This window comes from Crocodylus siamensis, chromosome 3, assembly GCF_052110815.1.
Source record: "Crocodylus siamensis isolate JL-2025a chromosome 3, ASM5211081v1, whole genome shotgun sequence".
NCBI classification, from domain to species: Eukaryota; Metazoa; Chordata; order Crocodylia; family Crocodylidae; genus Crocodylus; species Crocodylus siamensis.
In genome coordinates this window covers 49,700,375-49,716,746 of record NC_143397.1, presented here as the reverse complement: position 1 = coordinate 49,716,746, position 16,372 = coordinate 49,700,375, and the positions used below count along the sequence as shown (strand labels likewise).

At 43.7% G+C, this 16,372-nt stretch overlaps 1 protein-coding gene across 7 annotated transcripts in view; it reads right to left on the bottom strand.

Moving 5' to 3' along the window:
• The window catches only part of CAST (calpastatin), an 89,851-nt gene that overhangs the window by 26,057 nt on the left and 47,422 nt on the right, over window positions 1–16,372 (bottom strand). For 4 of the 7 annotated variants that reach the window (XM_090038308.1, XM_090038310.1, XM_090038311.1 and 1 more), the window contains 12 exons: window positions 10,348–10,413; window positions 9,645–9,695; window positions 8,380–8,436; window positions 8,125–8,241; window positions 6,226–6,336; window positions 6,069–6,131; window positions 3,758–3,856; window positions 2,679–2,759; window positions 2,526–2,579; window positions 1,498–1,593; window positions 1,276–1,371; window positions 493–594 (listed from right to left, as the gene is read on the bottom strand). In XM_090038308.1, coding sequence (XP_089894434.1) covers window positions 493–594; window positions 1,276–1,371; window positions 1,498–1,593; window positions 2,526–2,579; window positions 2,679–2,759; window positions 3,758–3,856; window positions 6,069–6,131; window positions 6,226–6,336; window positions 8,125–8,241; window positions 8,380–8,436; window positions 9,645–9,695; window positions 10,348–10,413 — 993 coding nt within the window. The remainder of the gene's footprint in view (window positions 1–492; window positions 595–1,275; window positions 1,372–1,497; window positions 1,594–2,525; window positions 2,580–2,678; window positions 2,760–3,757; window positions 3,857–6,068; window positions 6,132–6,225; window positions 6,337–8,124; window positions 8,242–8,379; window positions 8,437–9,644; window positions 9,696–10,347; window positions 10,414–16,372) is intronic. The other 3 variants (XM_090038312.1, XM_090038314.1, XM_090038309.1) reach the window with 2 other exon arrangements.

Sequence of the window (16,372 nt, the reverse complement as noted above, 5' to 3'; positions counted from 1 at the left end):
GATAAACATCACAAAGCTAGTAAAACAAGAATTATATGTAAATATAAGAAATCTCAGAAAGTCAAGGATTACATACAAATATAGGCCAGAAGTTAGACACAGCAGTTTAATAAAAGGTACACTGTTGAAAGTAACTAAAGGCACATGGAAAAGACCAAAACTAAGCAGGAAAGCAGCAAGAACACGCGCAAAAACAGGAATTCCATTTACTTCTTAAAAAGGCTCTTACTGATTTTAAACACCGACTAAGGTTAGAGACAGAGAGAAAAAGCAGATTTTAAAGTTCAACTGGCAAGATACACACCAGTCATCTCCCTAGCTACTTTGTTACACCTTATACCTACTCTCCTTATCTGTTTTTATTGTATTTAGATTGTTAAGTTCATTAGGACATGAGCTGCTTTCTTCTTTGGACTGCAGAGCACCTAGGAAAAGGGAACCAGGATTCTCACTGGAATTTTGAGATGTGTCGCAGTAGAAATATAATCATACCTCTGCAACCTCTACAATGGAGCTCAGGTCTTGCTCAGGTTCAGGTTCTGGTGCACCAAGAGTATCAGCAAGGGCCTCCAGTGCATCATCACTAATTGCTGCCTGTATTTTAAGAACGTGTGTAAATTATATTGTGATTTTTCATACAATGACAAACACTTTATCCTACATGCCTCTTCCTCTACACTACACATGGAGCTCAAGTGAATAAAAAGCCAGACATTTCTGCTTGGCTAAGCCCAATTTCCTTAATATCAAGAGGTAGCAGGTAGTCAGGTCTCTGATCAAACCAGCAGGCCCTAATGAAAATAAATCCTAGCTTAAGGAGAGAAGAGAGCAGAGACCATAACATCACACAGGGCAACATCTGTATTGCATTTTATTAGCACAGTCAGAAGTTATACACTGTCTCTCCAGGTATTGGGGAAAAAAGCAGTTTTACAAGTACAAAGAAATGAAATTAGAGATTTTACAAATACCCTACAGAGCTAAGGAAACAAGATCATTTTAGAACCTACTTATGTTAATGTTTTTAAGGATTACAGGAGCTCTGTGGATGCCCTTTAGGAGCAGAATTACTCAACCCTGTATTTGAGCCCAAAGCTGTAATATGAAGAACACCACCAATCAGGTCCTGAGCACTTGCAATACACATTGGACTAAATACATATAACATGATTTCAAGTACAGCCAATAAGATTTAGCATCCTGGAATAGCATGCCCATATTAATGTATATAAAACATCATTTTAATATCGTCAGTCAAAGAAGAGAAGCCTTTACCTCTTCTGTTTTTGGTTTCTTCTCCTTTGGAGGAGCTGAACTCCTGACTGAACTTGTTGCCTCTGCTTGTACAATTTTACCTTCTGTTGGCTTCTTCTATATGAAAGACAAAAAAACAAACAGTCTGTTACTAGCAAATTTGCAAAAATGAGTATCAAAAGGGTAAAATTATCAAGATTTATTTTAGGCCAAAAAAAATCCTGTGATGGGAAAAATTAATACCTCTTTCAGATCTGTCACCTTCTCCTCAGCAGATGGAACACTGCAAGTAAAGTCAGATGACAGGGCATCTGCAATGTCATCATCTGTCATTGGTTTCTAAACAGAAATTGCAGCTAAGTTATAGTCATTGAAGTCTGAAAGTCAATACTCTCAAAACCTCCCAAACCTTATGCACTGCTCGGTAACTGTATGCTTAAATAGCAACATATGCCCAACACACTATTGTTTCACATCATCTCAGGTCAGCCACAGGAAAAACAAGACTAAAAAAAATGTTAATCCTACACTTCTCTGTACAACTAACATCAAAAACTTCAGGAACGGTGAACTTCTACTGGAATCAAAGTATAGTCTAAAGATATGGACAAAGTTCAGTGAGCCAAAGGGACTGACACTTAACACATCTCAGCTAGCTGCTCCACCATATTGTTTGTCTGCCTGGCCTCACCTGCAGTAGGCAAAAATTAAATTTGGGCAGCTAAGCTTACACATTTCAGATAGGAGCATCTGTTGTGAGGTAAGGTCCTACCTCCCTTTTACTCAGTACAATTTGATTGTTTGCCCACATCCTAAGAAATTACCTTAAACACAAGGATTCAAGCATTCTTTGCTATGGAAGGTAGTGAAGAAATCCCACATGAAACTATCGAGATCTACTTTAATACTGCCAAGCAAAGAATACTATTTGTAGCATTCTCAGAGGTGTAACAATGTATCCAGGCACTTGGGGCAACCCCAGTATAGAGGGGAGTGGTGACTTCTGGCTGCTGCCATGCTGCTAGCACAATTGTGCAGCTATGATGGCAGGTTTTTCCCCCCCAGCCTCTTCCACCTTCTCCAAGTTGACAACCTGGGGAGCTGTCCCAATTTCTTCCCTAGTTATGCTACTGCCTCCCACTGATTTCAATGGGATCTGCATATAGCTAGTATCTTCTGAAAGTCAGGATTTTTGATGCTAGGAAGTTAATACAAATCAGATTATGAGAATGAAGGTTCATTTTCATGTTCTGAGACAAATTTAACCTTACCAGAGATTCTTCCTCTATTTTTGAAGGGATTGCAGCTTTGCCATCTCCTTTACCCTGAAAAAAATTTTTTTTTTTTTATGGTGAATGGAATTTATCAACTCACCAAACTAAAAATCACAGCTGCAACCTAGTAATATTATTCATCTTGTTTACCGTCAATAACTTTAAGTACTCTGGAGGGAGACTACCTTCCCGTTTTCCCAGTTCTTCCAAATACTCAGCAGAAAATGGATCCTGCAACAGAAAATGAGTCAATTTTTGCATTAATGCTTACCAAAAAAATGGAAGTTGCTAATGCATAATGATAAGTATATATGAAAACATGAATGCCACATGCCCCCGGAGGCTGGGGGGGCACAGCAAGCTCCCATAGGCAGCAACAACGTTGTTGGTGGTAGAAGTATGGCAGAGGCAAGTGAGGAGCTGCTGCAGACAGCTGCAGCACTGTCAGCAGTGGGGTGGTGAGTGCTGACCAGTGGTTGGCAACCACTCACAGACACCACTGGCAGCACTGATGGCAGCCAGTGGCGATTGTGGACCACCCACAGATGACAGCAGTGGCGAGGTGGGGAGGAGGTGTTGGTGGCGCCTTTTCGCAGGGGGTGCACTCAGGGGGTGCTTGTGCACCCCCTACGCATCGCCAATGTATGAAATGAACCTCTATCCACTAGTGATGGTGGTGAAACACACGTGAAGGTAGAGTACAATTAGTGGTCCATTTACACTAAAGAGTACAGTGTGGTGAAGAGATATTTCAATTACCTTTAAACAAGCCACTTTGGTACCAGAGGCAGTATAGACTGCCAAGGCTAGACTGTTTCTAGTATCTGAGTTAACTCTCGTACTCTGGTACAAGTAAAAATGTAACCAGAAAAATTCCTTTCACCTTCCCAAGATTTTTTTAATCTACCTCATTAGATGTTTTGATTAAAAATACTCTGTCATTTTAAATTGGTCAGAAAAGCAAATACTTGGCAACCAATTCACAGAGCAGCTTTTCTTTCAGTTTGCTGACACTTCACTACTTTTTGCTGCAGCATACTTACATTTGAAATATTTTCTTACAGCCAAGCATGGTATACTAAATGACATGGGTGTCAAATTGTATGTGTTACAGAAAAACATTAAATATTTATGATGTTATGATATAAAAATGACAACTATTGATCTCCTACAATAACAAGGAACATATCTTAAGGGAAAGTATATTTTTCACACATGAAATTCAGTACCGTAACTGCTGGACCAGTATACACTGGGCTGGGGGGTGCAATTTCTTCAGGTCCTCCAAGGGTATCTATTAAGCTATCTAAGGCTGCATCAATGTCAGACTAGAAAAAAAGTAGAGAATTCAACAAGTTAAGATACATATCTATCCCTGAAGTCACAGCATTACTATGACATTGTAAAGGAAAAAAAAAACCACACACACACATCAAAGTAAAGAACAAACCTTAAAATGAACAACCAAGTCTATTTTTTAAGATATTATGCAAGTACAAAAGTATGTTGCCTGTCATCTTCTTCCATGTTTACAAAGGAGTTGACTGAAATTATTAAGAATACTTTTAGATAACTGTCTTCAGCTAATGTTCAAAGGGAAGCACTGTCATGTTCATGTATGAGCGTGGGATTACACTGTTCGCTTTGCAGGCCCAAAGCAATAAGTTTGTTGTTTTCTAACGCACTACACTTATTTAAAAGTAATTATGAGAAGTATCATAATTGTGATTAGATGAATATAATGCCTCTGACGGTCTCCCTCATCTCTCATAATTGGAATCCCAACCGTACAGCAGATTAGAGCTGCGTGGCACCCCCACTACAGGGTAGCCAAAGGCAGAATCTGCTTCAGTAAGATATCTTAACAAACAGTGCAAAACTATTTTACCTCCATGCTTTCTGATTATCTCCTATTTGATGACTGCAGGATCAACTGAATTTTTATTCCAATAAGCAAGAAGGTAGTTGAGCTTGTTTGATTTTTTTTCTTAATCTTTATTCATTTTGTCAGAGGATCAAATAAAACACTGATATAATGCAGAGACGGTCAGAAAGCTATGAACATAAAGAGGCTCAGTATTTCCGTTTAAAATTAGGAAAACAATCTAATATGGACACCTACAGTTTGGCAGAGTTGTTGCCAAACTTAAGATTCATGCTGCACCGTAGGCCCAAGAAGACAAAGCAATACCAAGGCAGCCAGTAGAGATGGAACGATCATTAGCAATTTGAGATTTTTTTGTTATTAAACGGGGCAATTCATATGAGGAGCTGAATTACTCAACTTGCATCGAGGCCTTCATTAGTCAAAGAAGCTCAACACCTAGAAAAAGGGTTGGTAGGCTCTAAAAAGAGACGTATGTTCCCTTTGGTTAAAAAAAATCCAATCCATTTGACATAGGATCATTAAGGAGAGAGATATACATGAGGGTTCAGATCCATCCCAGAAACCAACCCAAAAAATTGCTGTGAATAACCACAGTTAGTTCAACAGTAAATAAGTCTTTTCAAAGAAAATGTTTTTCAAACTCTTTCAGTTTCAATAACAAGAAAATAGTAAAATATCAAATAACTGTGCTAATTGCTAAGGACCTACCAAATTTGAAGTGGCAGGGGATCAATTTTGTGGGCAGATTGTGGGGCTAGCCTCCATTTTCATGGTTTTATCACAGTGCCCCCCACCCCCCAACCTCTGATTGGTCAAGGGACCTCTGTGTCCCCACTGCTTGCCGCTGATTGGTTGAGGGCTGTCCACCATGTGGCCCTGCCCCACACCACTGATTGGCTGAGAGGGACAGGGCCACATGACAGGCAGCCTTCTTAGCCAGCCAATGGCAAGGGGCAGTTGCCATCTCAGCTGCTCCCTTCCCACTGGGGAGCCAGCATTTTATCTTTAGTAAGTATTTTTTCAAGGATTCCACAACACTGCCTGATTTTGCAGACAATGCGTGCTTTCACAATTTCTGCAAAACCCACGAAATCACCAACTGAGGAGGTCCCTACTAATTGGGAATGAACCCTAGGCAGTTATGAAAACATGTATAACTCTTACATCTACATGCTCAAGCAGTGATAGAAGTACAGCAGACTGTTACAACTTGAACCATTCAGGGTTGCATCTGCAGCAATTCAGATCACTTGTCTTGTTGCAGATACTGAACTGTAATACTCTCTTCGTTTTGAAGAAGTTAAAAAGGTAGCCTTTGTCCATAGTCAGAGATTACATTTTAAAATACTTTGTTAACTTGTAAAAGAATTTAGGAAGGTATTTTTCAAGCTCTCAAAATTTCCTTATCAAAGAGGAGCAAGAAGTCTTTATAAAACTTTGAGAGAAGGAAATAAACTGACCTGTAAGAAGTAGGAAGTTGTTCAGCACTCTACTGTATTTGCCGCTCCTCCTGAGTCATTGTAAATATTTATTTACAAAGATAAAAGTACTAACCAATTATTTACAGCAGTCTTAGATTTGGCAGAAGTAAAGAACAGGGGAAGTTTTGTTTTTTTATAAGATGATTTGTAGATCACTATATTGTTACCTACCTTTTCAGATGGCACAGTAGTTACAGCTTCAACAGTTGGGGCTGCTGGTTTACTTTCTTTACTCTGCAAAAAAAGGGTAAAAATATTGCTGTAAGCCATCATGAAACAATTAGATGTAAATATATAACTGATACATGTTAAGATTGTAGTTACCAACCTCAGCACTTGGCTTATCTGGAGCAACCAAACCAGCTGCAGCAACAGCACCAACTGCACCTGCAGCTGCAGCAGCTGCCCCACCAGCTAGGGTTTTATTTTCAGTTTTATGCTAAGGGTGGGGGGAAACAAAAAAACAAGAGTGTGTTACTCACAAGACTATACAAAATTTGATACACAAACTACAATAGAGATGTTCTATTCCAGTATATTACTTTTGCCCTTCTTGCCACTTATGCAAAAAGGTAGAACATGATCATATACACATTTCAAGAAAAAGACTATTAATTCAACAAAGGATCACTTGGTGCTGATAGAAGGTGTGCAACTTTATGACACTCCTTTCATACCACTGATATGCTTTGAGAGCCAGTTATCTATTACAGGTGTTGGCAACCTACACTCCAGCTGCAGCTGTATTCAGGAGTGGATGAGCACTTCCCCCTTGCCACAGCAGGGGAAATCTATGGTAGCAGTCACCATCTAAGCCAGGGGTGTGAAAGATGCCATCTGCAGAGCCACATCATCCAGCCCCCAGTGCTGCCTGCGAGTCTGAGTGACCCACAGGCAGCATGCAAGGTATGCTGGATGTCTCCATACACAGCACCAGCTCTTGTTCACATCCTGGACTAATGGAGTCACCATGTGCAGCACAACACTGAGGCAGCAGCAGATTCAGGGCCATGCAGCATTGCTCTACAGCGGTGGTGGAGTCAGGGCTTCAAGCTGTGTACAACAGCCCTGGACTCGCTAAAACAGGACTCGGCTGCATGTGGCACCCACTCCAGGACCCAAGCTGGATCCAGAATGTAGGACTGGTCTGGGGCCCAACCCAGCCTGCAAATGAGTCCCAAGCCTCTCATAGAGCCTGTAAGGCTAGATGAGTTTGACAGTTCTCATCTAAGCACTCTCCTGTCTGACAGATAAGCAGGCATTACTGCACTTCTGTAAACTGCTTGCTTTCTTCTCTGTCACATCAAACCAGTTGACAGTGCTCCAAAATCTGCTTGAAATACTCTCAAAAGAAGGGAGCCAGGTTTCAATTATAGCAGTGCTTCTGAGTCAAACAGAGCAAAGAGTGCACCTCTGGTTGACACTAACCTTCCTTGTCTGCTCATGCATTTCATTAAGAAGGCAGATGAACAAAATGTGGTTGACTGGCTCAAGTTCAAACAATACACAGCTTGTGGAGGAGTGGAAGCATTGCCAGCTTCAGCAGGTCTACAACTGCCACATGCTCCTAGTCTGGTTTACCTTAAGAAACAACCAGAACATTACAAAACTAAAAGTAGCCTGAAGTTGGGTAGGGGGACCATCATTATCAATGAGCACATACCCACGGGTACAGTTTCCAGTAGGGTCTCTTCAGTACTGAAAACAGTAGCACAATTTCAGTACTGAAAACAGTAGCACAAGCCCCAGGCACCAATTCAGAGGAGACACTAGAATGACAGTCCCCATAAAACCTAAGTCACTGCTGCAGCCCATGTTGGGGGAGCTTGAATGGAGGCATCAGTAGCCCATGGTAAGGTGGTAAGCGCTCCCCTCCTCCCCATCTGTGTGCTGCTACAGGCACCAACATTTTAAGTTATATCTCTGCTGACAATTATATATTAATTTTCTCATCAACTCTTTCAAAGAGGTCATGAAAGGCAAAGTTCAAAGCCCCGTGAAATCCTAAATCGTAAAACTGTCAGAGTGGAATATAACGGTTGCACAAAAAGATTGCCACACATCGTCAAATGGCAGTCGCAGGATTTCCCTATATAGGAAACTTTTGGGGAAATGAACTCTCTTGTTTGTACAGAACCAAGTACAACAGAGTCCTAGTCCATGACAGAGGCTGCTATCCCCTGCAATAGTAAAAACAACAACAAAGGGATCGTCTTTTCTATTTTACCTTGGATTCTTCTATTGATGTGGCTTGTGCTGGCTGCTTAGTTGGACCGGTGGCAGCTCTTTCCGTAGTAGCTTGCTTGGATCCTGTTGCCACAGAAGATTTGCCTGGGCTTTTTGCCTGTACAAATGTAAATGTGCTGTTACTATATAAAACAGATTTTCTTTTCAGTATCGCCATTTTAATTTAGCAGATATAGATATAGATATATAGATAGATAGATGTGTGCACAAGCAGAATAAAATGTCAATAACTTACCCCACCAGATTCCTTTTGCTTTTCCTTGGTTGGGTGTTTAGTTTGAGAGTCATCTGGCTATCAAAATTAAAATAGCACAATATATACATATTAGAAAAAAATTACCAATCAGTAAACAGTCATATCAATAATTTAGTTTAATAAATATACATGATATTTTTCTTCTCTACTCCACAATTTAAGAAATAGTAACATAGAATATTAATAATAATTGGTTCTAATATTTTCTGAAGATCTGTGTAGGCAGGACTGCATAAACAAATAAAAATATAATTTCTGGCTCTAGTACAGTATACATTTTAAAGGCACAGCCCTGTGAACACTTATTTGCATGGAGATTACTACACTACAAAGGGAAAAGCAAAGACTTAAAATAATCTAAAAGAAGCTTTAAAATGATGGGGCCTGTTAAGAAGTTGTCAGAACATTTCAATTTAGTTATTGATGGACTTTTTATTATCTGTCCATTTCTCACAGTTTTCTTTGATGGTGACAATTTCTCTTTTAGATTATATTTTCAAGGTCACTTGCAATTTGTACTCAGTTTGATGGAGGATGGTATGTATGACTACAGCCGGAGACCACATGTGGAGGAAGAGTATAGTTGGGGTTTATAGCAATGTTCTTCATGCCACTGAATTATAGCAAAGTTTCTAAGGAAAGATCCTTGAAGAACCTTGGGTTGTTTTATTGTTTGAATTTTTTTTCTTGACTAGTCCTCAGCAGGATTTTTCCTTCTCTTTTAGGAGAGAGAAAGAAAAATAGATTAATTTTAAAACACCTGAAACTTACTCTGCAGATGGGAGCCTACGCCCTTTCTAGGAAAAACATACATGAGAGTAAGTAGTAGACAGGAGAAGCACAGATCTTTCTCCCTGTGATTCTGATGTAGCCAGAAAGCAAGCCAGACTCTTCAACACATTTGATAACTACCTCCTGAAAAATGAATGACGCTTTTCCTCATTCATTCTCCTAACATATGCTCCAAAAGCAGCACACTAGATACAGCGTTGCATCCTATTTAGAAATCTAAATTAGGGGTGAGGGTGTTCAAAGCGGCTGCTTCCCAGAGATGAGCTTCTTTTACTCTCAACATGCAGAGAAACAGTTCCTACCCTATTTGCATTAGCTTGTTGCCCTCAGTACAATGCAAGTAGTTGTTAGCACCTGGTACACTAGTGGCCAACAGGTTTACCCTATCATTTCAAATTTCTTCAGAGAAAAAGGTACGAGGATTCATCATAGGTGAGTAAGTAGTAGTTTACCTTTGCTGACTGTGGTATTTTCTCAGGGTCCATTTTTGCTGTTTGTGCAGGCTAAGATAAAATCATAAAAATATATGTATAAGGAAAGAACCAAAATTATCCGGAATACAACTGAAAACAACTCACCCCCCACCTCTTGGATCATATTTTAAAACCTATTACTTCTGGATTTTCCATTCAGGTCAAAACTGATCCAGAAACATGGTTTCTGAGATACGGTCATAAACTGTCACGTATATATTACATTCACACCAATGAATCATACAAGTTATACAACCCTGATGTTATACAAACACATACTTTGCATCAATCAAATCAATCCACTATCAAAGCAGGTAATCCTAATTTTTTTGGTCCTCTGATCCAGGGAGATTAGGTGCGATTGTATGGCTGTGGAAGTAAGAATTTTTTTCCAACATTACTGAATGATCAATTAAACATAAGATGCATTTTAGCTGATGGTTGGGACAATGAGTGTTACAGAAGTGAGGGTACAAAGAACTAGAATTGTTTTAATGATTGATCTCCAAAGTATGGTGGGTACATCAGGAAGACTGCAGTGTGAATAAGCATATGAAAAAACAAAGCCTGGAATTGAAGATTATTAGCTCAAGCCTTTTGGCCCTAGTGGTAAGTGGTTAAAACATGCTGTCAGTGTGACTGCGAATAACTACAGAGAGACACACAGTGAATCACATTTCACCTTGGTTTTGTTTCTTTTCCTGCCATGAGACTGCTGTCCGCTGGTCTGCTTATGGCTTGCAGTAGCCTAGTATTAAAGTACAAACTCATTTTTTTAATACATACCTCCAAGGACAGGTTAGCAAAGAAAGGGCTTTTGTGAAAAAGAAAACTGTATTTTACTAACATTTTTTTTTCTCAATTAAAACAATTTAGCAGAAATTAGAAAAGACAAGGAGGACAAGAAAATTAGGGCCACATCAGAAGCATCTCTCCTTCCTAAGCATTTGTGTTGGTACAAAGTAACTTTAGGTACCTTTGGGATTATGGTACTTCACACACAAATGAAAGTCTGCAGAGAAATTTAACATATTTTAACTGATATTCATTTAGGCTGATGACAGATGTTGGGGGGGGGGGGGGAAACCCCAGCACTTTACTGAAAGAGGAATTGCATCAATTTGACCCAGCTCCCCAGCATCTGTATAGCTTATGTGCTTCAGCGGGGCTTTTTGGTGCTTTTATGTAATAGCCGACTGAATTACTGATTGAATCAGCTTTTAAACAAAAGCACCAAGAGGCCCGCTGAATTCCATGAGCTACATAGACTTGGGCAAGCCAGGTCAAACCGATATGATTCCTCTTCTGGGCATGTGCAGCGTTTGATGTCAAGGCATGCTAAACGGAAAGTAAAGCCCTGTTTTGTTTTTTTGGGGGGTCCATGTCTGTAAGCAACCTACATTTACACTTTCAGCTGATTTTAAGGTTTCCTGAATGTCCCATATATGTAAAGCCCTGAGAAAAATAAATACAAGATATTCTTTAATTTTGCAAACCCAGCTTGAGCTCTGAACTCTGCCTCTCAGATTTCCTCAGCAACTAACAGTGGACCAAAGGTGTAATGATTTGAATAGTATAGGGCTGTAGCACAATTAATTAGTATATTTGGCTGTTAACCAAGATGTTGGTTGTTTGAGTCCACCCAAGGATGGAGGTTTTAGAGGCTGCCTAAGCACTAGACAAGAATAATCCAGGAATGGTTTTCCCCTATTGCAGGGGAAGTGATGTTGAGGGGTAACCAGCATGGGTTCGTGCAAGGCCAATCCTGCCTGACTAACCTGGTCTCTTTCTATGACGAGGTAACAAAGAGCTTAGATGGGAAGGAGGAAGTTGATGTCATCTTTTTGGACTTCCAAAAGGCCTTCGACACAGTGTCCCACCCAATTCTGGTGGGCAAGCTGAGGGACTGCAGCATTGATGAATGCACACAGTCACATGGGTGGCAAACTGGCTCCAGGGGCGCACCCAGAGGGTGGTGGTGGACGGGTGGATGTCGACCTGGGGAGGTGTGGACAGCAAAGTCCCACACGGCTCGGTCCTTGGGCCGGTGCTGTTCAACATCTTCATTAGTGACCTGGATGAGGGTGTGGAGAGCACCCTGTTCAAGTTCGCTGATGACACCAAGCTGTGGGGTAAAGTGAATACACTGGCAGGCAGGGACCACATCCAGGCAGACCTGGATAGGTTAGAGAAGTGGACGGATCTGAACAGAATACGGTTCAACAAGAACAAGTGCAGGGTGCTGCACCTGGGGAGAGGGAACCAGCATTATAGTTATAGGTTAGGGGCTGACCCTCTCAGCAGCACATAGGCAGAGAGGGATCTTGGAGTCAGGGTGCTTCGAGGCGGGCTTTGGCTTCCTCAGCCATGACCGGCACATCGTGATGAGAGACATGCTGGGATGGGATGGGCTCCACCTTTCCCCTAAAGGTAAGCGTGTGTTCTCTTCCAGGTTGGTGAACCTCCTTCGGCGGGCTTTAAACTAGGCTCGTCGGGGGAGGGGGAAGATGAGGGCGGAGGAGACGATGAGATACCAGGCCCAGCAACAGCCAGCGAGCCCAGACCAATGGTCAAAAGGGAGAAACAGGTAAGCGATGGGGGACGGGGCATTGCTGAGACTAGGGGGTCAGTGGGCACAACCGCTGAAGGCCTCAAATGCCTCTACACGAATGCTCGAAGTATGGGGAAGAAGCAGGAGGAACTCGCCCTCCTCCTAGCTGTCACCAGCCCTGACATAGTAGGGATCACAGAAACGTGGTGGGACTCATCGCATGACTGGGCGGTGAGTGTCAAGGGCTATAGGCTATACAGGAAGGACAGGATAGGAAGGAAAGGTGGAGGAGTAGCACTCTACATCAAGGAGGAATATACTTCCTCGTTAATTAGCATGGGGGTAGAGGGGGGGCACTCTGAGGTGCTCTGGGTTAGAGTAAAAGGCAGTCCAGGGGAGAGAGACTTAACGGTGGGAGTCTACTATAGACCTCCCAACCAGGGAGAAGAGCTCGACCTGGAATTCTTAGGTCAGCTTACAGAGGCAGTGAGGGCTAAGGATGTGGTCATCATGGGGGACCTGAACTTCCCAGACATCTGCTGGGAGGAGCAGTCAGCCAAGTCTGATCGCTCACGTCGGTTCTTAGCCAGACTGCAGGACCTCCATCTAACCCAGGAGGTGCACAGTCCCACCAGGGGAGACGCCTTGTTGGACCTAGTGCTGGCCACGGGTGATGACCTGGTGAGGGGGCTGCGGGTGATGGGCCACCTGGGAGACAGTGATCATCGCTTGCTGGAATTCACCATCCAGCGTAAGGTGGCAAAGGGCTGCAGCAAGGCAACAGCCCTAGACTTTAGGAGGGCTGACTTCAACAAGCTAAGGAGGATAGTTGGGGAAGCGCTGAGGACCCAGAGGGGAAGGGAATCAGATGTCGAAGGTGAGTGGTTGCTCCTTAAGGAGACGATCCTCCATGCCCAAAGGGAGGTAATCCCAACAAGGGTCAAAGGGAGCAGGAGGGCACATAAACCCCCATGGCTCACTAAGAGAATCCGGGAATGTCTCCTTGCTAAAGGGAGGCATATACCCAATGGAGAGATGGGGTCATCGCCAAGAAGGACTATGTTATAGTCGCCCGAGGATGTAGGGGGGCAGTCAGGAGGGCCAAGGCAGAGTTGGAGATAGGACTAGCTTCCCGGATTAAGGACAATAAGAAGTCCTTCTTCAAATACATAGGGGGTAAAAAGAGGGTCCCGGGTAATGTGGGGCCCCTGCAGGACACGATGGGCAACTTAGTCATCACGCCAGATGACAAAGCTAACATATTTAACGATTTCTTTGCCTCTGTCTTCCTAAGTAGGGACCAGTTCAGCCACCTCCCTGCTGGGCCCCCCTCGGGCCCCGAGAGAGACACGCCTGGGCCAAGGGTTAGCGAGGAGTTAGTTAGGGTACTTCTGGAGAGGCTGGACGTGTTCAAGTCCGCTGGTCCGGACGATCTTCACCCTAGGGTTCTACAGGAACTGGCTGAGGTCATTGCGGGACCCCTGGCACGGCTCTATGAGCACTCGTGGTGCTCTGGCGAGGTGCCGGAGGACTGGAAGAGGGCCAATGTGGTCCCTATCTTCAAAAAGGGAAAAAAAGAGGACCCGGGAAATTACAGGCCAGTTAGTCTTACCTCAATCCCGGGTAAGCTCTTTGAAAAAATTATCCTGGCACACATCCAGGAGGGCCTTGCGGGGGAATGCATGCTCAGGGGCAACCAACATGGGTTTATCAGTGGCAGGTCTTGTCAGACCAACCTGGTGGCCTTTTACGATCAGGTCACCAAATCATTAGACGCAGGGGTTGCTGTGGATGTAGTCTTTTTGGACTTCCGGAAGGCTTTCGACACTGTCTCTCACCCTGTCCTCATCAAAAAGCTGGGAGACTGTGGTGTCGATGCCCACACGGTCAAATGGGTCGCCAACTGGTTGGAGGGCCGCACCCAGAGGGTGGTAGTGGATGGGTTCTTCTCGACCTGGAAGGACGTGGGCAGTGGGGTTCCGCAGGGCTCGGTCCTCGGGCCTGCACTGTTCAACATCTTCATCAGTGACTTGGATGAGGGGGTAGAAAGCACCCTGTTCAAGTTTGCTGATGACACTAAGATGTGGGGGGATGTGGGTGCACTAGAAGGGTGCAATAGGCTACAAGCTGACCTTGACAGGTTGCAACGGTGGGCGGATGAGAATAGGATGGGGTTTAACACTGATAAGTGCAAGGTGTTGCACATGGGGAGGAAGAACCGGCACCACACTTACAGGTTGGGGAACTCCCCTCTTGCCAGCACGGAGACGGAAAAGGATCTTGGAGTCGTCATTGACTCCACGATGAACATGGGCCGGCAGTGTGGGGAGGCAGTCAAGAAGGCCAATCGTACCCTGTCATGCATCCACAGATGCATCTCGAGCAGGTCCAGGGAGGTGATCCTCCCCCTCTAGGCGGCACTGGTCAGGCCGCAGCTGGAGTACTGCGTCCAGTTCTGGGCGCCACACTTCAAGAGGGACGTGGACAATATGGAAAGAGTTCAGAGGAGGGCCACTCGTATGATCAGGGGTCAGCAGGGCAGGCCTTATGAGGATAGGCTACGGGACCTGAACCTGTTTAGCCTCCACAAGAGAAGGCTAAGGGGGGACCTTGTGGCCTGCTACAAACTGGTCAGGGGGGATCAGCAGGTATTGGGGGAGTCCCTGTTCCCCCGTGCGCTGCCAGGAGTGACCAGGAATAACGGTCACAAACTGGCGGAGGGTAAGTTTAGATTAGATATTAGGAGGCGCTACTTCACAGTCAGGGTGGCTAGGGCCTGGAACCAGCTTCCAGGGGAAGTGGTGCAGGCTCCTAGCCTGGGGATTTTTAAAAGGAAGTTAGATGAGCACCTTGCCGGGGTCATCTGACCCCGGTGCTCTTTCCTGCTAAGGCAGGGGGTCGGACTAGATGATCTACCTAGGTCCCTTCCGACTCTAGCTACTATGAAACTATGAAACTATTGACTCCAGGATGAATATGAGTTGCCAATGCAACAAAGCAACAGGCAGAGACAACCGCACCCTGTCATGCATCAACAGGGGCATCACTAACAGGTCCAGAGAGGTCTTGCTCCCCCTCTATGTGGCGCTGGTCAGGCCACAGCTGGAGTACTGTGTCCAGTTCTGGGCATCGCACTTCAAGAAGGACATGGAGAACCTGGAGAGGGTCCACTTGTATGGTTGAGGGCCTTCATGGCCAGCCCTATGAGGAGAGGCTGAGGGACCTGAATCTCTTCAGTCTCCGCAAGAGGAGACTGAGGGGGGATCTTGTGGCTGCCTACAACCTTATCGGGGCCAGTAGCAGGGACTCGGGGAAAGTCTGTTCACCAGGGCCCCCCTTGGAGTCACCAGGAACAATGGCCACAAGCTGAGGGAGGATAGGTTTAGGTTAGATATTAGTTTCATAGTTTCTAGGGTCAGACAGGACCTGAGTAGATCATCTAGTCCAACCCCCTGCCATGGCAGGAAAGAGTACTGGGGTCAAACGACCCCAGCAAGGTGTTCATCTAGCCTCCTCTTAAAGACCCCCAGGGTAGGAGCCTGCACCACTTCTCTCAGAGCTATCAATGATTATAAGGCTTAGATATATGTCTGTGCTTCTGTTTCTCCTGCAGACTTGATTTCTGTAGTCTGATTAGACAGGAAAATTAGCGACCGCCTCTTGGTGTCATTTTGGATCTATATATAGAAAAATGGCCACATCTTTTTATAGCTGCCCATTTGACTTATCATGTAGAGAACAGCATAAGAACATGTTAGGAATGAGTTAATCTATCATCCTCAGGAAGCACATATCTGAAACTGGAGACGAACAAACAACAAATCCCTATGTTTCTAAATGGGTACTGATGACCGTGCATGGTTTAAAATGGCTTAAATAATTGTCTAGTTTATTGCTAGGTGGGTAGTTTTATGGAAGTGTGCTCAGGTTAACATTTATAAATTAGATTTACCGGTCCCTATTTCAGCTGAATCAGAAATCTACTTGGTGATATTAAGTATTATTATTATTTAAAATCAACAAGGGTGGGTGGTACAAAAGGAAAGTTGTTTTTATTAAGAAATATACTGATATTCAGGTAAAAGTTGTATACTTTCAAGTTCTATAGATTATAAATATTAGGTATAATTCATTATTTGTAGAGTTTTAGGGAATA